Below are 27722 nucleotides of genomic sequence, written 5' to 3' on the forward strand. Positions count from 1 at the left end.
CCGCTGGCCCTGGCGGCGCTGGCCCAGGCGGGACGCGGCCCGCGGAGTTTTCTGTTTCCACTTTTCCTTCCCAGGCCTCTCCCACTTCCTCTGCCCACCGGTCCCCGCCCGCCTGCCTAGTCCGGCTCTCCGGGACCGCTCTTCCCTCAGTGTCCCGTCCGTCTCCCCTAGCCCCACCCCGGGACCAAAAGGAGGCGAATTCCTGTGGGTCCCAGGAGTGCCAAGAGTGCACAGCAAGACGGGAAATTGCAAAAGTCCTCACCCCTCTGCCCTCCCCCGTGGCTTTCCCGTAACTCCCGCCCCTCGGCGCTCGCCCCGCAGCTGATTCATAGCCCGGCCGCGGCCGCCTCTGCACGTCCACACCCGCGTCCGCACCGGCGCTGGCACCCGCGCCCCCCGCGCCGCCGAGGACTCGGCCCGGCTCTCCGAGCCCTTCGCCCGCGGCGTGAGTACCCGCGCCCCGCGCGGCCGCCCTGCCTCCCCTGCTGACTTTTCCGACGGGCGGCGCGGGGAGACTCGCACAACTTCCCAGCCCTTCCCCGCGGGACGCGGCCGCCTGTTCGCCTGCTCCCCTGCTCGGCTGGGACTGCCATCTGCGCGGAGACGGGGCTCGGGGGGTCCTCGCCTCTCGCCCGCCTACCTGGTGGGTAGCACTCCAAGATCAATTCCTTACAGAGCGCACCCTGCCGGGTCATCAGCGTTGCCTAGCCCGCTTGGAAGTTCACCATCCCGTCGCCTCTTTCTCAAGCGGTAGGGGAGGTCAAATTCCCATTTGATCCGCTTTTGCCTCTCTCCCAACACACGGTGTGGGAGTTCGTCGCTGTTCTCAACTCTCCCCCTCCCACCCTCAACTCCCACCTGACCGAGCCCACCTGGGAATCCTGCCTCTCTCCACCCAGTGCCTGTTCGGGGTAGACGTGGGAGGAGCTCACGCACAGGTGGAGAGAGGAAATCCCCGGTGAGTCCGCGGTAGTGTCAGGGGCACTTACCTTCTTCTCCAGCCACTGGAATGGAAGTAGCGCCCCATCCCCCAAACACACCCTTTTATAGACAAGAGATCTAGGCACGGAGGGATTCAGTGACCCGTCCAAAGCCATATAGCTAACTGTGCGGGCGCTGAAATCAGAGCCCAGGTCTCCCAGGCCGGGGCCTTTCCCCTGATGATGGTATTTTTTCCTGATAGTTCTTGACCAGTCCTTCGTCCCCCCACCCATGCATCCGCCGGTACGTCCCGCCTGCAGCGTGGCCGGAGGGACAATGCTAGGTGTGACTGAGAGAGGGGCTTGCTGACAGACCTGCCTTGAGAACACTTTCTGAACAAACTATTCTACTCCAGAGAAGTAGATGTGGGGGTCTATGTAGGCAGAGGAGAAGATAGAATTGAATGTGGGGTATTTAGTTTGAGCTAGAAGGAATTCTGGTAGAGGAGAAAGAAAGTTGGGGTCTTATTCCCAAGTCTAAAACTGACTTTGGAACTTGGTCAAATTACTTATGGTCTCTCAGCCTCAGTATATCTGCAAAATAATGATGGTTCATCCTTACTATGGACTATTCTAGGCACTTTACATATGTTAGCTCATTTAAGCTTCGCCAATGAGGCAGGTACTAGTTTTGTCATTCTTTTTTTTATCAGTGAGGCCCAGGGAGGTTTAATAACTTGTCTATGAACTCATAACTAGCAGGTAGCAGTGTCGGGATTTGGCTTTGGAGTCTGCTCATAACCACTGCGCTATACCTCAAACTCTAGGACTGTTTTTGGAGTGTGCCTTGGGGGTGGTGTTTCGTTATTGTCTTGCTTTGTCTCTGTCTTGGGCTGCTTTAAAATGTACTCAGAGACCCTGAGGTTGAAGGGCCTCAAACAGTCATAGTGGCCAGGGGTTTCCAAACTCAGCTGTGTCTGAGAATCATTCCTGGAGCTACCTATTCAGAATATTCAGATGCCAAACTGAGTGCTCAGTTTGGCATCTCCCCTGGAAGCATTCAGTACTGTTAGAATGCTTCCAGTGGCAGGAAACTCACCAGTTAACATTTTATTGCTGGACAGAGCTAATTCTCAGCTGTAACTTGTCTGCTTGTAACTTACATCTGGGCCCCAGTTCTACCTCCAGTTGTCCCAACAAATGTGTCTAAGCCTTTTGTATCAAAGGCAGCTTTGAGGAAAAAGGCTGATCTTGGGTGGTCAGCAGGGACTCCAGCCACATTGGGGAGAACACTTACACACTTGGTCTTCTTCCCTTTAGCTTTTTTTTTTTTTTAACCTGAGAGAGCAGAACAGGAACATGTACCAGGACACACAGGGTGTTTCCAGATCTCTAATGTTTTTGTAACCCTTTTGTCCTGAGAAAGGAACCAAGTCAGGAAAACTATTATGATTTTGAAAGAGAGATTAGTGATACTGTATTTGACAAGAGGGGAGAGTATGTTTTCCTTGCGGAACTGAGCTGGGGCGTTTGTTGGCTACAGTAGAAGGAAAACTTAGTGAATGTTGTCTCGATCATTTACAGGAACAGTGAGCCTGGCCCTCCTTTCCCTGGGGGAGGAAGTCCTTCTTGGTTTAAAAAATATGTAAAAGGGGAAAAAACAAAACAAATGGATTATCATGGCCTTGCTATAGAAACCCCCTCCTCCAGGCAGGCTTTCTTGTAGCCATTAATATATAAAGTGAGAGCTTCTATTCCAATGGCTGTGTCCTTGGCTTTGCAGTCTTCCTTCTCTCTTCATTTTAGTTCCACATTTTAGTTCCTCAGTATTTATTTACTTCAGACTGTATCTTATTTTTGTATTCTAAAAATAATACAAGTTATGGCCAGGGATGGTGAACCGTAACTGTAATTCTGGCACTTTGGGAGACTGAAGCAGGAGGATCACTCGAAGCCAGGAGTTCAAGACCAGCCTGAGCAACAAAGCAAGATCCTTGTCTCCACAAAAAAACAGAAAAAATTAACTGGATATGTTGGTGTGCACCTGTAGTCCCAGGTACTTGGGATGCTGAGACAGGAGGATCGCTTGAGCCCGAGAGTTTGAGGCTGCAGTGAACTCTGATGATGCCACTGCACTCTAGCCCAGGCAACAAAGAAAGAGACCCTATCTCAAAACAGCAATAACAATAATAATAAAAGTTATAACTGAATACATTCTCATTGAAACAATATAAAAGCACTTGGAATGAAATTTAGGAGTACCATCATCACCTTACTCCCATTCAGAAGAGAGAAGGTTTTTCTTTTCTTTTTTATAGATTTATATATGTATATACATATATTTTAAAATATGTAAATGAGATCTTACTAATTATTGTGCAGCTTGCTTTTTCACTTTCCAAGTCTAAGAGATCTTTCCATGTCTGTACATACCTCTTTTGTTAATGGCTACATGTTATTCCAAAGTAAAAATGTAATATAATTTATCCATCCTTTCCTTTATTGATGGACATTTGGGTTCTTTAAAATTATTTCGCATTAGCAACATTGCTTCAGGGAAGATTGCATATTCATCATTGTGCTCAAGTGCGGAGTATTTCTGTGGAGTAGAATACCAGGAGAGGTATTCTTGAGTCAAAATTGCCCATTTTTCCACTTGATAGATCAACCCTCCAAATTTTACCACCCCATCCCCCCCATGTACTAATGTAAACTCAGTGCATGGGAATCTGTTTCCCCTTATCCTTCTTAACACCAGCTGTTATCTTTTTTTTAAATTTTCAAATCTGGTAAATGAGTGGAACTCAATATAACATTTTAATTTGCATTTTGCTGATTACTACTATGATTTAATACCTTTATATATATTTTATATATATTATTTATATATTTATTGATGGTATCTTAGGAGACAAAAATATGTAATAAATATTAAATATAGTAGTGCTTCTCAAACTTCAATGTGGATATGAATCACCTGGGGATCTTTTTTAAGTGCAGATTTTTATTTAATAGGTCTGTGGTGTGGCCTGAGATTTTGCATTTCTGATAAGCTACTATTGATAAGTGATCTCAATACTGATGGTCCTTTGTCCGCACTTTGAGTATACAGTTTTTCACTGTTATTTTAAATTATGTTGCTAGTGGTAGTATTTCCTATTTGTAATAAATGTGATTGACAGGATTTATAAATTGCTTTCTTTTAAAATTAAATGTTAAAGAAGTGAATTACAGTTGGTTCCCTTTCTTCATTCTCTCTTCCCTTCCTCCCTCACTTTTTTCCTTCCTTCCCTTGTTTTGTGTGTGTGCTTAAAGAAAGGTTAATGAGAGCACTGAATGTAACACCTAGTTCTATTCTTAGATCTGAAATCATTGAGGCAATTAACTATCTAGATTATTTAAAACTGTTGACTTAAGGTGAAGACAGTCACCTAAATCCAGTCTGAGAATGAAATCTAAAGTCAGGTGAAAGAAAAGTCATAATTGCAAGCGGTTTAGCAAATAGTAAAAGGTAAGACATAAGGGAAACTTGGCAAAATGTAAGAAAAAAACAACTCTTGGAAGACAGGGAATGAGGTTCCACTGTTTGTGTGTGTGCCAACTTTTGAGAAGATGTAAATCAACTGAAGCTATCCTTTCTTGTGAGTAAATTTTTCACACATCGTGGTATCTCTTGGACAGCTTCCCAATGGGGGGATTTTGAGCACGTTAACTTCACATATATACCTCCATGTGCTCATCTGTTAGAAGGGGATGGCAGTATGTTTTTCTACCCAGGATATTGGTTACTTTTTGTATTTGGAAATGCATTATTAAAGTATTGCACTCTCTCAAAAGCTAAGAGGTCACTTTTTTTTTTTTTTTTGTACAGAAACACCCTCCTAGGCTGATCCAGTACCTAAAAAATACTTTTTCAGGTCTGTTCACTAGCCATGGGTTGGATTTGAATTGTAGAACACTGTCAACTAGTTTAATCCTGTTGGGGTATATGGTTCCAGTATGGAAATGATGGAATTGGCACTACTTGCACAAGACTGAACCCAATATATTTAAAACATGCACACACACACACACACACACACGTATTTTAAAGAATGCTTTATGTTACAGAATTACATAACTTGAAAGGAATTATCCACAGTTTCCCTCATCCTGCTCACCTCCCTCCTTCTGTCCCAGATATAAATTTGCAGCTGTTAGTAGGTGGGTGTGTCTTTTGGGGCCAGTATAGATCCTTCAAGTAGAAGACAGCAAGACAGAAATAGATGTGTAAGAGGTTTGCTGGGGGAAACATTACGGAGGGATAGAGGGGAAAGGGGGCAGGAGAAGGCAGAGAGAGCCTTCAGAACCCCTGCAGGTCTGACACCTGTGAATGGGCGTAGGGAGAGGAAAGGTGGGAAGGAGTTGCTTCCAGCTACAGTGCAATTCTGAGAAAGTTTTGGCTAGGCCGAGAGGTAGATCCTGATCAACATTGCCCATTACAGATGTCCCATGTCAGGTGAAAAGGCTTGACTTGATCATTGGCTGAGCAGCCTGGGGGTGTGAATGAGCAGCAGATCCATTCTTCTGGGCAGTGGCTGGAGGCTGTCAGTCATCTGTGCTCTCTCGGAGGGAGCTCTGAGTGGCACAGCTGCACAGCTACCACACTAATCTTTCAGAGATGTTCTTGTGCACACACTATTCTGAAACTTGCTTTTTTGTTAGATATTTTAGAACATTCTTCCATGTCAACACATGGATCTAGTTCATTCTTTTTAACAGTTGCTTAGTATTCCTTTGTAGAAATGAACAGTAATTGTATTTTTCAGTTCCTTTTGATGGAATCTTGGATTGTTTTAAATTTTTTCCCTCAATATACACAATGCTACAACAAAAAGTCTTTAAACATATATATATCTTTATACTATCTATAGGATAAAATTTCAGAAATAGAATTATAGAATTATTTCTGAGTCAAAGGAAATGCACATAAAATTTTAGTAGATGTGGCCAAATTGACCTTTATAAAGTTGTACCCTCTGATCATTAATGAGTGACAATGCCTATTTATCTAAACTCTTACCAGTGTGAGATACTGAGACTATTTTAAGCTTTGCCAATTGGATACTACACAGACACACACATGCAGATATACACAACTACAGATTTAATTTGCATGTCTTTTTTTTTTGAAACAGAGTCTCACTCTGTTGCCCATGCTAGAGTGCAGTGATATCATCATAGCTCACTGCAACCTCAAGTGATCCTCCTGCCTCAGCCTCCCAAGTAGCTGGAACTAACAGGCACATGCCAACATACCCGGCTAATTTTTCTAATTTTTGCAGAGACAGGATCTCACTCTTGCTCAGGCTGGTCTTGAACTCCTGGCCTCAAGCAATCCTCCTGCCTTGGCCTCCTATTAATGAACCCACAATGGGGGTTCTCTGTTGCTCACAGAACAGAAAGTCAATTACTGAGACAAAGAGGATTGTCAAAGAAGAAAAGATTTATTGTAGAGGCCATGTCAACTGGGAGGTGGGAAGAATGAACTGCCTCAAATCCACCTCCCCAACCAACAGGGTCAGGGGTTTGTCTGGAGGTGAAATGAATAATGCATGAGGGGAGTGAGCATCATTACATGTTTGGGGTGGAGTGCAACGACACACAAGCACAGTGAGAAATCATGCTAGTACATACATCCTATGCTCAAAAAATGGTGGATAGGTCCCTCTCAGGGTGGGAATTTTAGTAGTATAATGAGCGAGAGGTTAATATTGGTCATTCTTTCAGCTTTGTGCAAGGCAGGATACAGGAAGTAGGTTGTTGAGCTGGTCCTTGGGCACAATCTGTGGTAGAGTGTCACTTATCTTGTCTTCTCCAGACAAACAGGTGGTGTAAGGCTTTGCAGTTATCTTGTGGCTGCAAGAAGGCTCTGCCATTTCTGGGAAAGCAACTCAAAAGGGAATGTGTCAGAAAGTTACAAAGTTCTGGTCAGCAAATCTTACTGGCCTGGGAACTTGAAACAACAGAACTACAAAAAAGAAGAAACTATAAAAAATGTGTTCTTGCTTATGGAGCCAGTTACACTCCCAAAGTGCTAGGATTACACTCATGAGCCACCATGCTGGGCCTGCATGTCTTTAATTCTTACTGATATTGCTAAGTTTTTCTTTATTCTTTTTTTGGGAATTTGTACTTCCTTCTTTTCATGAATTACATAATCATGTTTTTCTAGAGAGTGTTTTGCCTTTTTAAAAACTTATTTCTAAGAGCTTTTTTTTATATTAGGGATAGCAGCTCTTTGCAATATATACTGAAACTATTATTTCCAGTTATAGTGCTAACATGTTTAAATATTTATGTAATCAGTGTAGCTCTCTTTATCTTTATTGCTTCTGTGTTTTATATCATGCCTGACACATTATACAAATACTCACCCATGCTTTATTTTAGTACTTTTAATGGTTTTATTTCTTGCATTGATATGTTTGTTCATCTGGAATTTATTTTGCTGAAGGCAGTAAACAGTAGCAATAATGATACAATTAACATTAACTGGATTTACTGTGTGTATATTCTCATAATCCCATTTAATCCTCATGCCAATGTTATGAGGTAGATTTTTTTATTATTGTCCTTGGCCATACAGTTATGATGTACTAGAGTAGAGATTTGACCCTAAGCAGTCTAATGTCACGGTCCATGAACTTAATGCTACAGCTTCCTTTCCCCACAAATGGCCAGGCAATTGTTCCAGGACCACTTTGGGGAATGATGTATCTTTTCTCAAATGATTTAAAATATCACCACTAGCATATACTGTATTAAATCCTGACATTTTTTGGATCTAGAATATTCCTTGGATTCTGGTTTTTCATTTCTTTCTTTGGCTTCATTACCACTTAGAGACTCAGCTTTAATCCTAGCTGATGTCACAAATTACTGAAATCTTTAACTGAACATCGCATTAAAAAAATCAGTTGTGCATGAGCTAATTTAGTCCCATAAATCAGGGTTTACCTTCCAAAACTGGTAGAAACACTTAACTGTTACGCACTGGATGGGTTCAAGCAGTGGGGGAGGGGGAGAAGTGCTCAGAACTGCTGTGGGGGGTAGCTGTGGTGGTGGAGCCTTGAGGAGGAAGGAAATTGGAGTGAAACCTTATAGGTAACCAATCTTAGGCTGTAACGGTGGAGTTTCGGAGGGACTCCCAAATATAAATGGCAGTGCTCTTTATAAATAAATAAAACTGAGAATTGTGGAGAACCTCCAAGAAGTGGCAAGCAACTCTTTGTACTTCTGCACGGAACTCTTTCATAAATGCACACACCCAGGCACGCGTTCTTCGTGAACAGCTTCTTTCTTTAAGACAGCATTTGCATGTGACATCATCGGCTCACCCAGCCAGTTTTGAAGAATTTGGCAACACACCCATATTCTTGGGAAGCAAATGACTACTATCACGCTGCTTCTCATGGGGATTATTTGCGGAGAGGAAACTTCTCAGGAATAAATATTTCATTGCTGATAGAACAAGAAGTGCCGGTGAGGAAGGCCAGACTAATACCCATTTTTAAAGTAGTGCTTTATTACGCATGCGTTCTTTCTGCTGCAATATCTCGACTGAGATTGAGATGTTGCAAAAACACAAGATTTAAATCTGAAGTTCTACAAAATGAGTGGGAGGTTTTTCTTTTCTTTCCTTCCTTCCTTCTCCCCCCAGAAGGAATGTCAACATAAGATAATGAGTTAGGCAATACTCGGCAATAGTAAAGGTAGAAAGTCCTGAAAAGGAATCTGTTTTCATAAAATAAGATTGAATGCAAAGAAGAGAGAAAACTGGTACAAATTTCAATTCATTCACCAAGTATTCACTGGGCAGGAACTGTGTTTTGGGACTGTGACAGAGGCCGGGGAGTAAGACCCAGGCCTGCCCACAGTGGCTCCTAGTTTAGTTGGAAATGATGGAGATCTGAAAAATAGAAAGGATACATTTGGGGAAAAGACTAGGTAATGTGGATGAGGCAGGAAAGTTTTTTGTTTTTTCCTTTCCAAATGCTGCTACTTCACACTTCTCTGACTTCCTTTTCTCCTTGGAAATTGGACGTAGCAATGCTCGTCACGGCAGTTGTGGGGACAGAAGGCCTGCCAGGTGGGTGAGAGGGCCGGAGTGGCCTTTTCCATGTCGCAGGCGGAGCGGAGGAGACGCCCACCCAGCCTGGCGCACCGCCAACAGCAGCGAGACTGCACTGCCGGTGCAGGAGCTCCGCAGGTTCCTCCTCGCACGCCAGCCCACCTGCCACCTCGAGGTGAGCCAGGAAAGCCTGGCCTAATCCTGGGTCTTCATGTCGATCTCCACGAGGGGCCATAATGTAAGGTGTGGAGCGCCCCAGAGCTCTGTGCTGGGCTTCCGCTCTTTTCTGTCTGTATTCCCTGCCTTGATGATCTCCTAGTCCCATGGCTTTAAGTACTGTGCGTATGCACCACGGACACCTGAATGTGTACCCCTAGATGTGTACCTGCGGCCAGGACCTCTGCCAGGGACTCCAAATTGTGTCTCCAGCTAGCTGTTTGACATCTCTCTTTGGAAGTCAAAGAAGAATCCCTTAACATCTGGCAAACTGAACTCTTGATATAGACTCTGTTCCACACCTTCTGCTTTTCCATAAATGGTAATTCCATGCTTAAGGGGGCTCAGACCAAACTTCTAGCAGCCATCCATGATGTCTCACTTTGTCACTATCCCACGTCCTGTCGTCTTTAAAATCTTCGCCGAATTCCACCACTGCTCTCCGCTCCCACGGCTGCCAGCTGGTCTGAGCCCCCCCATTGTAGGCTGGCCCCCTGCGCTAACCCTGCTGCCGCTGCCCTCCTTGCACGCGCCCCTTCGGTCTCCTCCTTCCGGGTCCAGCTCAGCGTAAGCCAGACCACGTTACTCCTCGACTTAAAATGCTCCCGCGGCTCTCACGGGAGTGGAGCCCACGTGTCGCCGTGTTTGGCCTCTGTGCATGCTGTGCTGCCTGCTCGCTCCTTGACGCCCCCAAGCACTCTCCCACCCAGGGTCTGCAGAGTGTGCTCCGCAGACCAGGTTTTCACTGTAGTAGGCAGGGTCCCACCAGGAACAGTGGGCACGCTCAGAATAGGGTAACATGGGGAGGGTTTATTTACAGGTGTGGAGTCGGGACCACGTGGGGCTTGACGGCAGCTAACTCAAGAGTCGTTGATGTCTGTTTTTCCACACAGCGTCCCTGGGAGGAAAACTGCTCATGAGGCATTTTCCCAAAGAGGGGTGTCGCTGCGGGGTGCTTCCAACTGCCAACTTCTGTTCTGCAAGTGTTGGTAAACCTTGTTGGTGTTTCCAGAAGGTGTTTGGACAACAGCTAGGACTCGTATTCCTTCCTTCCGCCCATGGTCCTTAGGTGGTCTGGGATGTGAAACCCTGGAGGTGCCGTGTTCAGCCACACCGCTGGAAATAATAGTCACTCTGCTCATGTGCTGAGTCACGATTGCCACCTGCCCCCGATGTGTAAAACAGTGCAGGTCAGAACTGATGGCGGAAGGAATAGGAACTCTGAGTGTCTGCGGAAGCCAAAGCCTAGGAGTCAGCCCGGCGTGTGGGGAAGGAATTCCAGACAAGACTATCTTCATGATTTGCAGAGACTCTCTTGTGATACCCAAACCGTAAAAATACATCTTTTGTAAATACTCATGTTTTTCCATGGCGTAGTATGACAGCCTTTATTCTCTAATCTCTGCTTACCTTTACATAGCAGGTGGCTTCTCGCTTTCAGTTTTAAGTTTTTCTGCCTCTGTGACTTGTTGAATTTTTGTGGCATGTAAAATATTTGATTTACTAGGAAAACTCCAAATTTTTGACAACATTTTAAATCGTCCTTTCATCAAGAAAACATTTGGCAGCATGCACATCACCCTCTGAATCACCTGCTTTTAAATTTATGAGAGGAGATTTCCTATCAGTGGTGACACCTTGCATTCCTCAGCTGTTGTGAATGTAGGAGGATGAGACACTAGCCCTGTAGCACAAAAAAGGTATTTAAAATTACACAGTGTCGACACTTCACTTTGGGCGTTTCCCTTTGACTTCCTCTGTGTTGTGAGCAGAAACTATTTCCTCTGGAATCAGTTTTCCCCCTGGCTTTGATACTGAGTTGTAATAAGAACCTATTAGAAGGTTTTGTTTTTTTTTTTTTTTACTTTTATTTTATTTATAATTGATATATAATAGTTTTACATATTTCACAGATACAGTGCAATGTTTCAATGTATATATATATGCATTGTATACTGATCAAATCAGAGTAGTTAGCATTTCCATATAACTTTAAACATTTATCCTTTCTTTGTGGTAACATGTAAAATCCTCTCTTCCAACTATCTTTTCAAAAATTTTTCTGATTGATATGTAATAATTATATATATTTATGGGGTACATGGGATATGATATTTTGATACAATATGTAATGATCAAATCAGGGTCTTTAGGATATTTGTAATCTTGAACATTTATCATTTCTTTGCATTGGGAGCATTTCAAATCTTGTCTTCTAGCTATTTTGAAATATAAAATATATATTGTTAACTATAGCCATCTTACTGTGCTATTGAACAGCAGAACTTATTCCTTCAATCTAACCATGTATTTGTACCCATTAACCAGACTCTCTTCATCCCACCCCCACCCTTTCCAGCCTCTGATACCTATCATTCTACTCTCTGCCTCTGTGAAATCCACTGTTTTAGCTCCCACATATGAGTGAGAACATGGGATATTTGTATTTCTGTGCCTGGCTTATTTCACTTAACATAATGACCTCCAGTTCCATCTATGTTGCTGCAAATGGCAAGATTTCATTATTGTTATGGCTGAATAGTATTCTGTTGTGTATATACACCACATTTTCTTTATCCATTCATCTGTTGATGGACTTTTAATTCCATATCCTGGCTATTGTGAATTATGCTGCAGTGAACATGAGGGTGCAGGTACCCCTTTGATATACTGATTTCCATTTCTTTGTATAAATACCCAGTAGGGGACTGCTGGCTTGTATGATAGTTCTATTTTTATTTCTTTGAGAAACCTCCATACTGTTTTCCATAATGGCTGTACTAATAATTTACATTCCTACCAACAGTGTATAAGAGTTCCCTTTTCTACACATCCTTACAGGCATTTGTTATTTTTTAACTTTTTGATAATAGCCCTTCTAACTAGGGGTAAGATGGTATCTCATTGTGGTATCTCATTTGCATTTCCCTGATGATTAGTGATGTTGAGCATGTTTTTTATATACTTGTTAGCCATTTGTATGTCTTCTTTTGGGAAATATATGTTTAGATTCTTTGCCCACTTTTTAATTGGATTATTATTTTTCCTGTTGAATTGTTTGAGTTCCTTGTATATTTTGGATATTAGTCCCTTGTTGGATAAATAGTTTGCAAATACATCCTCCCATTTTATAGGTTGTCTCTCTACTCTGTTGATTGTTTCCTTTTCTGGGCAGTAGCTTTTTAGTTTAATATAGTCCCATTTGTCTATTTTTGTTTTTGTTGCCTGTGCTTATGAGGTCTTAGCCATAAAATCTTTGCCAAGTCAATGTTCTGAAGTATTTCCGTCCTAAGTTTTCTTCTAGTAGTTTTATTGTTTCACGTCTTATGTTTAAGCTTTTAATCCATTTTAAGTTAATTTTTCTATATAGTGAGCGATAGAGGTCTAGTTTCATTCTTCTGCATATGGATATCAAGTTTTCCCAGCACTATTTATTGAAGAGGATGTCCTTTCTGTATGTTCTTGGAACATTTGCCAAAGTCATAGGGCTTCCTTTTGGCTGGAACTATCATCTGGTAATTCACCAAAATGATGAACACAAAGGAAAAGAGGAGAGGCACCCAATGTATGTTCTCTACTCATTTAGAAAACATGGAGTTGTTTCTTTGGCCACATACATGTGAATCTACAAGAAAGTTGATATTGTAAATCAAGAGAATGGGTACTATTCAAAAAGGCATGCCAAAAAATGTTATCATGGCAAAACTGGAAGAGTCTATGATGTTACCTAGCATGCTGTTGGCATTGTTGTAAACAAACAAGTTAAGGGCAAGATTCTTACCAAGAGAGAGAATGTGCATATTGAGCATAGTAAGCACTCTAAGAACCAAAATAGTCTCCTGAAACATCTGAAGGAAAATTATCACAAAAAGAAGGAAGCCAAAGAGAAAGACACCTAGGTTCCACTGAAGTGCCAACCTGCTCCATCCAGAGAGGCACACTTTGTGAGAACTAATGGAAAGGGAAAGGAGCCCGAGCTGCTGGAACCTATTTCCTATGAATTCATGGCATAATAAGTGTAAAAAATAAAAGACCTCTGGAGTGTAAAAATGTTTCTCTTCATTGAGTAGAAGTGTGTCACTTCCCCTAAAGAAATATTTAAAGCAAATTTTAATTGTGTCCTGGAAAAAAAAAAAAAAAAGAAGTCAGTTGGCTGCAAATATGTGGATTTATTTCTAGGTTCTCTATTCTGTTCCATTGGTCTATATGTCTGTTTTGATACAAATACTATGCTGTTTTGATTACTACAGATTTGTAGCATACTTTGTAGTGTAATATCTCGAGTTTTATTCTTTGTGCTAAGGATTGCTTTGGCAATTTGGGATCTTTTGTGGTTCCATATAGATTTTCAGATTTTTTTTTCTGTATTTCTGTGAAAAATTCCATTGGTATTTTAATAGGGATTTCATTGAATCTATTGATTGCTTTGGGAGTATGGTCATTTTAAAAATATTAATTCTCTCAATCCATGAGCATGGGATGTCTTTCCATTTGTTTGTGTCCTCTTCAATTTCATTCATCAGTGTTTTGTAGTTTTACTTGGAGAGGTCTTTCACCTCTGTGGTTAAATATATTCCTAGGTGTTTTCTGAGGCTATTGTAAATAGGATTGCTTTCTCCATTTCTTTTTCAGCCAGTGCATTATTAGTGTATAAAAACACTACTGATTTTTGCATGCTGATTGTGTATCCTACAACTTTACTGAATTTTTTTATCAGTTCTAAGAGATTTTTAGTGGAGTCTTTAGGGTTTTCTACATATAAGACTATGTCATCTGCAAAGAGGGACAGTTTGACCTCCTCTTTTTCAATTTGGATGCCTTTTATTTCTTTCTTTTGCCTGATTGCTTTGGCTAAGACTTTCAGTACTATGTTGAATAAGAGTGGTGAAAGTGGGCATTCTTGTCTTGTTCTAGTTCTTAGAGAAAACTATCCCCATTCAGTGTGATGTTAGCTGTGAGTCTGTCATATATGGTCTTTATTATATTGAGGCATATTCCTCCTATGACTAATTTTTTGAGAGTTTTTATAATGAAGGGAAGTTGAATCTTATCAAATGTGTTTTCTGCATCTATTGAGATGATTGTATAAATTTTTTTCTTCATTCTGTTAATGTGATGTACCATTCTTTCATTCCTGGGATAAATCTCACTTGATCATGGTGTATTATTTTTGTGATGTGTCATTGGATTCAATTTGCTAGTATTTTGTTGAGCATTTTTGCATCTGTGTTCATGAGGGATATTGTATTTCTGATGTGTCCTTTCTGGTTTTGGTATCAAGATAATGCTAGCCTTGTTAAGTGAGTTAGGGAGAATTCCCTTCTCTTCAGTTTTTGGACTAGTTTGAGAGAATTGGTGTTAGTTATTCTTTATCAGTTTGATACAATTCATCAGTAAAACTATCTGGTCCTGGGATTTTCTTTGTTGGGAGACTTTTTATTACTGATTCAATCTTGTTACTAACTTGTTCAGTTTTCCTATTTCTTTCTGGTTCAATCTTGCTACATTGTATGTGTCCAGAAATTTATACATTTCCCCTAGGTTTTCCAATTTATTATCATATGGTTGCTCATAATGGTCACTGATCATGCTCTGTATTGCTGTGGTATCAGTTGTTATGACTCCTTTTTCATTTCTGATTTTATTCGGGTCTTCTCTCTTTTTTTTTTAGTTAGAATAACTAGTAGTTTATTGATTTTGTTTATCTTTTCAAAAAAACATCTTTTTGTTTTGTTGATCCTCTATAATTATTTGGTCTCTATTTATCTCTGACATGATCTTTATTATTTATTTCCTTTTACTAATTTGGGGTTAGGTTTGCTCTTGGTTTTCTAGCTTCTTGAGGTGCATTGTTAGGTTGTTTATTTGAAATCTTTGTACTTTTTTGATTTAGGCATGTATTGCTATAAACTTCCCTAATTGAACTCCTTTTTCTGTATCTCTTAGGCTTTGTTATGATGTGTTTCCATTTTCATTTGCTTTGAGAAATTTTTTTCATTTACTTCTTGATTACTTCCTTAACCCAGTGATCATTCAGAAGCATGTTGTTTATTTTCCACATATTAGTACAGTTTCCAAAGTCTCTGTTGTTATTGATTTTCAGTTTTATTCCATTGTAGTCTATGAATATACTTGATATGATTTCAGTTTTTTTTTAAAATTTGTTGAGACTTGTTTTGTGCCCTAACATGATCTATCCTGGAAAATGTTCCATGTGCTGATGAAAATAATGTGTATTTTGCAGCTGTTGGATAAAATGTTCTGTAAATATTTGTTAGCTTCATTTGTTCTAAAGTGCAGTTTAAAGGCAATTTTTTTTATTCATGTTCTACCTAGAGGAGCTGTGTAATGCTGAGAGTAGAGTGTTGAAGTCCCCAATTATTATTGTATTAGAGTCTATCTCTCCCTTTAGGTCTAGTAATATTTGCTTTATATATCTGAGTGCTCTTGTGTTGGGTGCATATATATTTGGAGTTGTTAAATCCTCTTGCTGAATTGATCCTTTTATCATTATATAATGACCTTCTTTGTCTCTTTTTACACTTTTTGACTTAAAATATATTTTAGCTGATATAAATATAGTTATTCCTGCTCACTTTTGGTTTCAGTTTACATGGAATCTTTTTCCATCCATTCACTTTCAGTCTATATGTGTCTTTACAGGTGAAGTGAGTTTCTTGTAGGCAGCATATAGTTGGGTCATTTTTAGGGGGTAGGTGGTCATGTTTTCTAGTCCATTCAGGCAGTCCATATCTTTTAAGTGAGGGATTTAATTTGTTTACATTCAAGGTTATCATTGATAGGTTAGAACTTATTCCTGTCATTTTGTTAATTGTTTTCTGGTTTGTTTTTTTTTTTAAATCTTTTTGTTCCTTTTATCTTCTCTTATTGATCATCATTGCAGTTTGGTGGTTTTCATAGTGGTAACATCTGAGTCCCATCTTTCTCACTTGTGTGTCCATTCTACCAGTGAGCTTTAGACTTTCCTGTATTTTCATGATGGCAGATATCGTCCTTTCACTTTCAGATGTAGGAGTCTCTTAACTATTTCTTCTAAGACTGGTCTAGTGATAAATTCCCTCAGTTATTCCTTGTCTGGGAAAGACTTTTTTCCTTCTTCAATTTTTGAAGGATAATTTCCTGGGTATAATATTCTTGGATGGCAGGGTTGTGTGTGCGTGTGTGTGTGTGTGTGTGTGTGTGTGTTTCTATTAGCACTTAAAGTATATCAACACCTTCTCTCCTGGCATGTAAGGTTTATGCTGAGAAATCCACAATTAGTCTGATGAGAGTTCCTTTATATATGACTTGATGCTTTTCTCTTCCTTTTTGTGTTTTTTTTTTAATTCTCACTTTGTTTTTGACTTTTGACAGTTTGATTATAATGTTCCTTGGAGAAGACTTTTATCGGTTGAATCCATTTCAGAATCTTTGAGCTTCCTGTATCTGAATGTCTATTTCTTTTGCAAGACTTGGGAAATTTTCAGCTATTATTTTTTTTAAATAGGTTTTCTATGTCTTTTCCCATGTTTTCTCCTTCTGGAACACTCAAAATTTGACTATTTGATTGTCTTATGGTGTCACATAGGCTTTCTTCCTTCTTTTTTATTCTTTTTTTTTTTTTCTCTCCCTCTCTATTTTTCATCTGGCTAGGTTACTTCAAAAGACCTGTCTTCAAGTTCAGAAATTCTTTCTTGTGCTTTAAACAGACTATTTCTAAAGCTCTTAATTGAATATGTTAACTCATTCATTGAAGTTTTCAGCTCCAGGATTTTTATTTGGTTCTTTTTTTATGACATCTTTCTCTTGTCAAATGTCTCATTCAGATTATGAATTGTTCTTCTGATTTCTTTGTACTGTTTGTCTGTGTTCTTTTGTATCTCACTGAGTTTCTTTAATATCATTATTTTGAACTTTTTCCAGGCATTTTATAGATTTTTTCTTTAGAATCTGTTGCTGGAGAATTACTGTGTTCCTTTGAACATATCATGTTTCCTTGATTTTTTATGTTTCTTTATATTGATATCTGAATATCGAGTGAAACAGTCACTTCCAATTATATGGATTTGCATTCATAGGGAAAGACTTTTTCCTATATTTTTAGCACTTGTTGAATAGAGTTTTGGCTTTGATTCTGGGTGAGTGCAGTAGTGTAGTCTATGTATGATTTCACTGTCAATGGTGTCTGTGAGTTCCTCCGTGGCTTAGGCTGCTATTGTTAGTGGAGGCCATGGTGAGACTTTGCTGTGGACAGAGACACCAAGTGGTCAGACCCTGAAGCCCCAGTGGTGGTGGCGGCAGGCATAGCATGCTTGGGCCCCCATGTGGCATATGCAGGCACTGGTGGTAGTGGGTCTGAGTGGGCCAGTCCTTGGGCCTCCAGATGGCTTGCTTGGGTGCCAGCAGTGGCAATAGTAGGTCAGGCAGCCAGGCAGGTCCTCTGGCCCGTGGGTAGCATGTCTGGTGTCAGCATTGGCAGTAGCAGCAGGCTAATCCCTGGGCCCCCAGGCAGCATGTGTGGGCACCAACAGTAGCGACAGCAGGCTGGTGGGCCAGTTCCTAGCTCTGCAGGTGGCATGTGCAGGTGGGTGCTTGTGGTGGTGGTGATGGCAGGCTGGGTAGGCCCCTCCTTAGGCCCCCAGGAGGCATGTGCAGATGCTGGCAGTGACAGAAAGGGCAGGTTGATCCCCAGGCTCCTAGACAATGTGTGTGGGTGCCAGCAGACTTGGTGGACCCATCCTCAGGCCTTCAAAAGGTATGCACAGGTGCCAGTGGTGATGCGCAAGGCAGATCAATCCCCAGGCCCCCGGATAACAAACATGGACACTGGTGGGTTGGCTGTGAGCAGGGCAAGCCTGTCTTCAGACTACCCAATGGTGTGCTTGGGCATAGGCTCTGGTGGGTGGGTCAGGTCGATTCCCAGGCACCTGTCTGGCACACTCAGGCAGTAGTGGTGGGAGTGGTCAGTGGGGTGGGCTGGTCCCCAGACCCTCTGAAGGCATATGCAGGTGGGCAGCAGGCCTGCTGCCAGGGGTTGGGTTGCTGTCAGTTGCAGTAGCCCCAGGCAAGGGGCTCTCAAGCTTTGTGGAGCATGTGCTTCAGCTCCCTTTGTCCTGGGAGCAGCCTCCCACTGTACTACACTCCCTGCTCCCCTGGGTGTAGGACATTACATGGGCTAGAGTGCCAGGGGCCCAGCTGCACGGCTGGGTCCAGCCAACATTACAACACTGCAGCCCTCTGGGTGGATGTTGGGTGATGTCATTGAGGCTCCAAGGATTTGGAAATGCAGGAGCTGTTAGGTCCCAAGGGCAGAATGTACTCTGGTGGGGGCTGGGCTCTCAACATGGTGCCATGCTGCAGTTGCTTGGGTCTCGAGGTGTTTGGGACCTAGCAGAACGCCCTCTGGAACAATGCCGTCACTGGATTCCAGGCAGCTTACTATACTAATCTCAGGGCCTGTGAGGGCAGAGGGCTCTCTTGTGGCTAGGATTGCAGGAGTCCGCCATAGGAATGTGAACCACTGGGGATCTCTCACTTACCTTTTCCTGGCACTGGGGAGTTTCCCCTGGCTCTGAGCCAGCCCTGGCTGGTCAGCTGCTTTGCTTTCCTCTCCTTCCAAGCCTCAGAGGTCCCCTGTCACTGCTCTGCTGAATTCCAGTGTTTTCTCTTAGGTGCTCTATTCAACATGTGATTATCTACTCATGTATTTTTGGTCCTTTGTGTGGAGGTGGGTGCCAGGTGCCTCTAGTCAGCTCTCTTCAAGTCCCCTCCCTCAGTGGATACTATCTGAAGTTTTAAGTGGGGATTTCAGAGAGGTATGAATGACTTGTTTGCCCAAAATAGGAAGGAGCAGAAAGCAGCCTTTATAGGAATACGACCAAAAGCTGTTCTTTGTAGACTTTGCCTCTGCTTGCAATTGGGCTCAGCTGTAGGCAGGTCTGACCACCCTAGAGTAATTTAATGGTGTGGTTTACCCTCTTCCTGTCTTCACTGTTGTTCCCATTTACCTGTAAACTGTTATTTTAAAGAGAAATAGAGGGCGTGGGTAGTGACAATTGATGATCTGGTTCCCTGAATTTCTAGGTTTTGATGAAATCCAGGTGGCTGGACAGACAAAAATTGCCTTGGAATGAATTGTTTCATTGCTGCCCTCTGCTGAGTCAGAGTTTGAAGTAGAAAAGTGAAACTCAATGTTTCCCCTGACTAACACATTTGTTATTAAATTAAGAACATATTAGCCTTTTTGAGGTCATCCAGGCTGATTCTTTATGGCCTCATATTGTCCCACGGTCCCAGTACCTGATGAATCAGTGAAACCCTTTGGCCTGTACTTTACAGCTCTTTTCTAAGGCAAGGAAAACCGGAAATTATTTGGAACAATGAGAAACTGTGTCTCTTGGGAGAATGTGCTAACTTGTCCTAAGTTAAATTTTAATGAGGGAGGAATGGGGATGCTCCCCCTCACCCCAAGGAATTATTTTACATTTAGCTCTTTTAAGACTATGGTATTTGTTCTCTTTCTGATCCAAGTTCATTGTTCATATTTAACTCTTATTTCTCTGCTTGACCTTCACCAACCTTTGCTTGGTTGAAAGAATGGGTTAATCAGTTGTGCATGGCCAGCAAGCCTCAGCAGCACACAGAAATAAGCATCTGTGGCTCCCACATTTGGGGTCAGCTGCTCTCAGCTGGGGGCTGGCCAGCTAGTGGCTCACCCAGGCTGGCCTCAGCTGGAGTAGCCAAGGGAGGGGCTTGGCTGTGCGTCATGGATTGCTCATTCTCCTTCTGTTTCCAGGAGGGTGGCCTAGAAATGCTCTTTTCATGTCAAAGGTGGAAATACCAAAGAGCAGGCAAAAACACACGAGGTGTCTTGAGGCCTAGTCTCCTAACTGGCACACTATCATTTATGCTGCATTTATGGGCCAGAGAAAGCCACGTGGGCCAGGGAAACATACTACTCCTATTTTGGGGGGGGCTCCTATGACAAGAGAAATGGATACAGGAAGGGGAGAAGAATGGGAGCCTTTAATGCCATCCTCTACCACAATTGTCTCCAAGAAACCTGCTAAGAGTTAAAATTAAATAAAATTTTCCTTCTTTGTAATTTATCTTTTTCAGAAAACCAGAATCTATGGCTCTCTTTGCAGTCTTCCAGACAACATTCCTCCTAACATTGCTGTCCTTGAGGACTTATCAGGGTGAAGGTAAGACGTGGGAAGAACAGTAAAGAAAAAAACATTAGATAGGGCCCAAATGAAGTAATTGGTGCTTTGGAGAAAACTTAAACACTTCTTTCTTCTTTGGGAATTACTTGGAGGTAATGAGATTTGTCAGTCTCTCAAAGCAGTGGTTGCCTTGGTCTTGGCTCCCCTCATTTTCATGGCTCATTTTAATAAAGCCACTCCATGACCCTGCCTTCCTGGCCAAGGCACTGGTCATCAGGGCAGTTGTGAGTACAGCTAATCCTGTAGAACTTCATAATCTATGTACTTTGCCAGGCCATCACCAAAGTTGTTCCTGCTGCACCTTGCTGGGGAAAGACATGGGCTATACCAGACCACTATTTGCTGCTAGATTAGAACAAGTTTTCATGTCCCTCAAATATATTCATTGAGAAGCTGTTAGCCTGTACAATATGGGTGGAAGCAATGAAAATTTGTAAGTTTCTAATCTCTCAAGTCTCTGCAAGATAATATACTATGTGCTGAAATGCTATTTATAGATAAAGAAATATTTGTCACTTAGCCACTCCCCAAGGGAGGGTATTTTGAGATAAATCAACTTTGTAAATAAGGTCAATTAGATGTCAACACCTCCAAAATGTTTATGGATACTTATTATTACTTTGAACCTATTTAAGAGTAGATTCTTAAACCCGGGAGAGAGTTTCTATTGGTTCATAAATTTTCTTTGCTTTTATCCACATTTTATTAATATAAAGCTTTACATTTTTCTCTCCCTGTATTTGTTCTTTGCTGTACTTCTTTTGTAACAGAGAACACAGGTGTATGCTCTTACCAACTACCCGCACAATTCCTGTCCATGGATTCAAGAAAATGATGTTTGCAAGGAATATGCATAGAATTTCTCATCTTCTCTTAAAACTCCATGAAAAGATATTTGGAAAAAGAAGGAGATATTGTTCTGATAATAGCTCAATTCTCTGTTGGATATTCTTTAGGTCTGAGTTTGTTTATTTTAGGTCCAGGGCACATGGGAAGATGCTACTTCCTATGGCTTATTAAAAAAATCATAGTTTGATTGTTGGTTTCTTCCATCATTTGGGGCCGAAAGGTGGGAATTAGGATTTCTCATTTACAGTACGTCCACAATCTATCTCACTTGCTAAAATCTAAGTGCAGGCAGCTGGGCTGAGTGGGCAGCCTGCACACTAAGAATGTTGAGGCCCAGCCAGACCCACCGCCCCAGCACCAGGCTCACCAGGAAATCCCAGGCATTTAACTCTCAGCTTAGCTCATCTTCCTAGTGAGTTCTCATTATCTGATCCAACGCTCCTTGCCGTGTGCCTTCTACGCGTAAGGCACTCTACTCTTGGAGCAAGCTCTGCTGCTTGCCCTCTCAGCTTCCTTTGTTTCTGTCAGACACGCATTTCCCAGTTTTCTCTCAATTAGTCTTCATCGCTGCTTCCAGCTTTCTCTGCCAAGCATGGCTTTTTGGTAAATAATCCTGTCTTTGTCCTCACCTGTACCCTTTGGATTTCTTGTCTCGATTTCTGCTGCATTTGACCACATATTTACTAAACTCCCACTCAAACTATTAAAGAGTTTGGCTTACCACTCGATCTCCCAGCCAGGTTCAGATTTGGGAATCTATTTCAAGTAACCGGGAGTGATTTCTCCTGACCAGGGAGACAGAGCCAATACTCTCTTCAGTTAACCCTGGGCACATACTTCCATCAGCCAGAGATCATGACTGCAGCATTTTGACGTATTTTCCTCGCCTTTTGTGTGTATGTAGGTACAGATAGAGATGTAAATGTGTAGTGTGTTTTTAAATAAAAGTTAAATTATACTATATACATACTCAGTTGTTTTTTGGGGGGGTACTTAAACCAATTAATACAACATATAATGAGTGTTTTTCTTTGATATTGTTTTTCTAGAAACAACATTATATTTAATTGCCGCATGGTATCCCATCTATGAATGGACCATGGTTTATTTCCTCCAGTAGCATTAGGACGGTCTGGGAAACAGGGTGGGAAAGTGGGAAGACAGTCTGATTCCCAAACCTGACCTTCTTGGCCACACTCCAGTGCTGTGAAAGGAGGGCTGGACTGGGAGCCGGGAGCCGGGAGCCCGGGGCTCTGCTCTGGCTGCGTGCCTATGACGAGGTCACTTCCCTTTTATTCATCTCAGCTTCCTCATCTGAAAAGTAATAAGACTGGACTTGATAATCCTTATGGTGCCTTTGATCTCTCTGACTTTACCTTGGCATTTTCCACTCTTGCCCAAGGAAGTGCTAGATTGCTTTTGACTAGATTATTTCTGACTGATGTCACTTGAGCACCTGAGTCATTCAGCACTCACTGATAATTTATGTTAATGTAAGGAGTTCCTTTTTTGTCTAAAGCAACATATGGTAGCTTTCTCAGGCTTCCAGAAATAAAGTTCAGGCTGGTGTTGACTCATGCATTCACCAACCAGTCACTGAATATCTCGTCCTGCATGTGGCATGTTCTTAGTCTTGGTTTCCGTGAGCTGAGTAGGACTTAGCTGCAACCTTGTTTGGCTCACAGTCTACAGGGAGACAAACATAGAAACAGATTTTTACAGCAAGCTGCAATCGTGGCTCCAAACAAGGGCTTAGAAATGCCGTGGAGGAATTACACTCTCTGAAGTATCATTATAGTGGAGTGAACCAGATATCTTAAAGGAGTAATTCTTTTAAAATACAAGTTAGGATGTGATTCTGAAACTAACTCATGTTTCTGAAGAACATTTACAAAATACAGAAAAGTATAAAGAAGAAAATTAAAATCACTCAACCCCATCATCCAGAAATAATGACATTTAGCATTTTAGTTTTATTTCCTTTTTATAGGTTTTCAGAAAAATAACATGTACTCTAAAAAACATAAAATTGGGTGCATGGTCGAATAGGTTTTTAAAAGTGTGTACAAAATTTCAAGAAAAGCATGTATGGTTTAAACTTGACAATGGAGTGAAACTGGAGTTGGTAGGATTGTGGGAGCTCAATTTCCATGTTACTTGAACATTTTTATCATGATCATGTATTTTAACATTTTTTATTGAGGTGAAATTTACATAATGTAAAATTAACCGTTTTGTGGTTAAAGTGAACAAATCAGTGACATTTAGTACATTCACAATGTTGTGCAACCACCACCTTTATCCAGTTCCCAAACATTTTCATCACCTCAAAAGGAAACTGCATTAAGCAGTTAATCTTCTCTCCCTGCCCCTGGCAACCACCAATCTGCTTTCTGTACCTATGGATTTATCTAGTCTGGGTATTTCATTGAAATGGGATCATACAATATGTATCCTTTGTATATGGCTTCTTGCACTTAGCATAATGTTTTCAAGGTTCATCCAATTTGTATCATATATCAGTATCCCATTTCTTACGGCCGAGTAATATTCCTTCATATGTATATACCACAATTTGCTCATCTAATCATCCACTGATGGACATTTGAGTTCTTTCCACCTTTTGGCTATTGTGAATAATGCTGCTTCAAACATTCGTGGACAAGTATTTATTTGAATCCCTGCCTTCAATTCTTTGGATACCTAGGTATAGAATTGCTGGGTCATATGCTAATTGTATTTTAACTTCTTGAAGAACTGCCAAAATGTTTTCCACAATACAAGCCCTTTTACATTCCCACCAGCAGTGTATGAGGGCTCCAAGTTCTGCACATCCTTACTAACACCTGTTACTCCCATTTTTTTTTATTATTATGGCCATCCTCATGGGTATGAAATGGTATCTTATTGTGGTTTTGACTTGCATTTCCTTAATGACTAATGATGTTGAACGTCTTTTCATGGGCTTGTTGGCCATTTGTATATCTTCTTTGGAGAAATGTTCATTGAAGTCCTTTGCCCATTTTTAAATTGAGTGCTTTGTCTTTTTGCTGCTTATTTTTAAGAGTTCTTTATATGGTCTAGATACCAGAACCTTATCAGATATATGATTTACAAATATTTTCTTACATTCTATAGGTTGTCTTTTCACTTTTTTTTCTTGATAATGTTCTTTGATTCATAACATTTTTAAATTTTGATGATGTTCAGTCTATCTGTTTTTTCTTTTGTTGCTCATATTTTTGGTGTCATCTCTAAGGACCCTTTGCCAAATCCAAGGTCATGGAATCCACATTGAGATTTTAGTTATCACCCTAGCCCTCCCCAGCATTGCATTTACAGAATGTCACCAGGCATGGGTAACTTTCTGGGAACGTGGCTGTTGATGGCTAATGCCTTTCCTTTTATGGGCTTTCTTGTTAATCTCACTTCTCTAGAATGAGTTTTCTGAGGGTTTTCCTCCAAATTCTGAGGGTAATGCCTTAGTTGGATCTGAAGCCTCCTACCATGTGGACCAGCCACATGAAGGACTTCACACTTGTCTCATATCCACCAGGGCTGCTCCTCAGCTCATCGGGCTCCATCCAGAGCCCTGTCCCGATGTCTGTGTCCTGCGTGTGGCAGGACACTGTTGGAGCCGTGCGGCATTTCTCAAACATTTCAGTCCATGAGACCTCAGATGGGGCCATTGCTCCTGTCTTAACAGTTGGAGGCTGGTGCTGTAAAGTGGGGCACGGGTGTGGGTATAAGCGATATCTCCATTTAAGTTCCACATAGCTTTGTGTAAGTTGTTTATCCTCATTGAGCTTCAGTTTCCTCATCTATAAAAAAATTACTAACAGCTCTATAGCAGGTATCACATGGGACAGCACCTAGCACTGTGCCTGCTAAATGGCACATGCTCAATATCATTGTTGTTATTTTTACTATTTTGAGAAAAGCAGCATGTGCAGAATAGAAATTTGGAGACATTTTTTTCAGTATTGGAGATTGCTTCCATTTTTTGTTGTCAAAGGGAGATACTTTCTTGCCTTTTAAACTTAGTGCCAGAGTGTTTCAGATGGCTAAGAGAAATCCCCATGGAATTAGAAAAAGGAATGCGTTAAAGATGGTATCTGTTATACCATGGGTCATCAGATACCAGCTGATTTTATAAATATGGTCTTTATCTTTTCAATACCTTTGTACCATTCCCAGTTTACTTCAGATCCCCTCAATCCAACAATTGGAATAGTTTAGTTAAATCAGGAATACGCAATTTCTTTCAAATCTATATGATACTTTCCTCCTCTTAACTGGAAAGTCATGATTTGTTGTTTTCTAAGAATCAACTTAGTCAGGGCCCATCCTCTCTCAAGTGACAGATGTATCTGTGTGCAGGTGATAGGCAGTGACATCACTGATGGTTTAAAGACAGCCTAAGAGATGCTGGACTGCTTCCCAAGGCCACTGACCTCAGCAAATCTGTTTCATATTTGAATCCCCATTCTTTTACAGACTCCATCACACCACTAACGACTCTATAATTACAATTTCTAATTATTTCATGGGAGTCCATCGTGTCTCTCCAGCTAAGTTCCTTCTTTTGCTAGAAACCTCGTCACAATTATTTTGTTTCATACTAAGTGCCTAGTATGTTGCTACACTCGTTCCAAGAATTCAGTAAATTCTTGCTAGAGGTGTTTTAATTTCAGATTGAGATCTAAGTGATCATCTCTAGAGATAGCATGTGCTCCTACTTTATATTCTTCTAATAAACTATAAAATATTGACTTGCAAAATAAAACTTTCATTTTTGATTTCTAGAAATATGAAATTTATAGCAAAATTCCTTTCTTTTTCAGCCTTGTTATAAATTTCCAAACCAGTTAGATTGTCTAATAAAGGATCCTCTAGTTTTGTTTTAATGGTTTTTCAGTTTATGAACTTGCTGTGTATTGTTGAGCAAGTCATTTTCACTCATCTAGGTCTTAATTTCTATGTCTGCTAAGTGATTTCTAATTTCTCTTCCAGCTTTTCAAGGTGTCTGGTTCAAGGATGTACATATGAACAATATTTTCTAAAGCTAAACAATGATGATATTGAACAGTTTAATTATCCATGACTATCAGTCACGCTCCTGTTAAATGTTATTTCATACCTTGTTTTGGTCTTTTCAGTCTTGGCTGAACGTTTACCATTGACTCCTGAAGCACTTCAAGTTTCCATCAATTCTACACAACAGTGTTTGCATTTACAATGGACTGTCCACAACCTTCCTTATAATCAGGAATTTAAAATGGTATTTCAGATACAGATCAGTAGAACTAAAACATCCAATGTCATCTGGGTGGTAAGTATTTTTTTTTTTGGCTCAGTATTTTAAAAATTCTTTTCTGACACCACGATTTGTCTTTTATAACATCCAAAAAAAATCTCATTATGGAAATATATTAGCTGTTCAAAACAGTTTTCCTAAACAGTTACATTTCTGTGTTTTCAGATAAGAGGATCCAGGACAAAGTAACATGACAACTTTGGTTTGGTAGGTAGGATGGGATGCGCTAAGGAAAGAGATTATTTTCTCAGTTTTGCTCTGTCCCTTAAGAGGGCTTTCAGGTCTGTCCTGTGACTACTGGGTTCTAGAGATCCGTGGAGATCCGCCATCTCATTCTTCTTCCCTCTTTCTTCCCTGTTTACCAGAGATTTTCCTAAATAAGATGTAATAATTTGGCAACATTTTTCTTGCCGATGCAGCTTCTTATCAGTTTACTTGCTTATAGTGTGCCAAGATGCAAGAGAGAGAGTACATCCTAGCACTTTATGTTCTAGCCTACTGGGTCCTTTGTTGCCACACATGGGCTTATTCTACAGTAAATTAAATTAAGAAAATCCTTAATTTTGTACTCTTTTTGTCTTTAAATTATTTGGGGTAGACTTTTCACTTATCTTGGTTGAAGTAATGATTGTGTCTGTTTCCCCGGTTGCCTACCCAATCCAGTGCAATGGGACACATGGGTGTTGTCTTTTGATTGCTGTTGCTGGTCTGGAGAACCTTAATTAATAATCCAGACACACATAATGTTCAGTCATTATCGTGGGGTGTTTAAGGACAGTGGAATATTTTCTCGCTGAAGGGACCTGAGAATTCGCCTAGAGGTGAGGGAAGTTCAAGGCCACGTCAGGACCTTCATTCGCTCAGTCAAGGTGCCCTCTTCTCCCAGGCAGGGGAGACAGTGGGTACAAGGATCCAGAGTGATTGTTTCCTTTAGCAAAGCCTAAATTTCACTAATTGTAAAGTCTTCAGTTAATTTCTACAACCATTATTGCATTTGCTATCTGAGCAAGTGGCCTAAGTTAAATAATATTTGGACTCTGTCCATTTAGGGTTAATACCAGGTCTGTAGTTCTCCCCTTCAA

The 27722-nt window shown here is 41.1% G+C and overlaps 1 protein-coding gene across 4 annotated transcripts in view; it reads left to right on the forward strand.

Moving 5' to 3' along the window:
* The first annotated feature begins 349 nt into the window (after positions 1-349).
* The window catches only part of OSMR (oncostatin M receptor), a 64078-nt gene continuing 36705 nt past the window's right edge, over positions 350-27722 (forward strand). For 2 of the 4 annotated variants that reach the window (XM_069492008.1, XM_069492011.1), the window contains exons 1-3: positions 350-750; positions 20368-20453; positions 26483-26655. In XM_069492008.1, coding sequence (XP_069348109.1) covers positions 20381-20453; positions 26483-26655 — 246 coding nt within the window. In that variant the 5' untranslated portion in view covers positions 350-750; positions 20368-20380. The remainder of the gene's footprint in view (positions 751-20367; positions 20454-26482; positions 26656-27722) is intronic. The other 2 variants (XM_069492009.1, XM_069492010.1) reach the window with 2 other exon arrangements.

Source organism: Eulemur rufifrons, chromosome 17 (assembly GCF_041146395.1).
Source record: "Eulemur rufifrons isolate Redbay chromosome 17, OSU_ERuf_1, whole genome shotgun sequence".
In the NCBI taxonomy this organism is placed as follows: domain Eukaryota; kingdom Metazoa; phylum Chordata; class Mammalia; order Primates; family Lemuridae; genus Eulemur; species Eulemur rufifrons.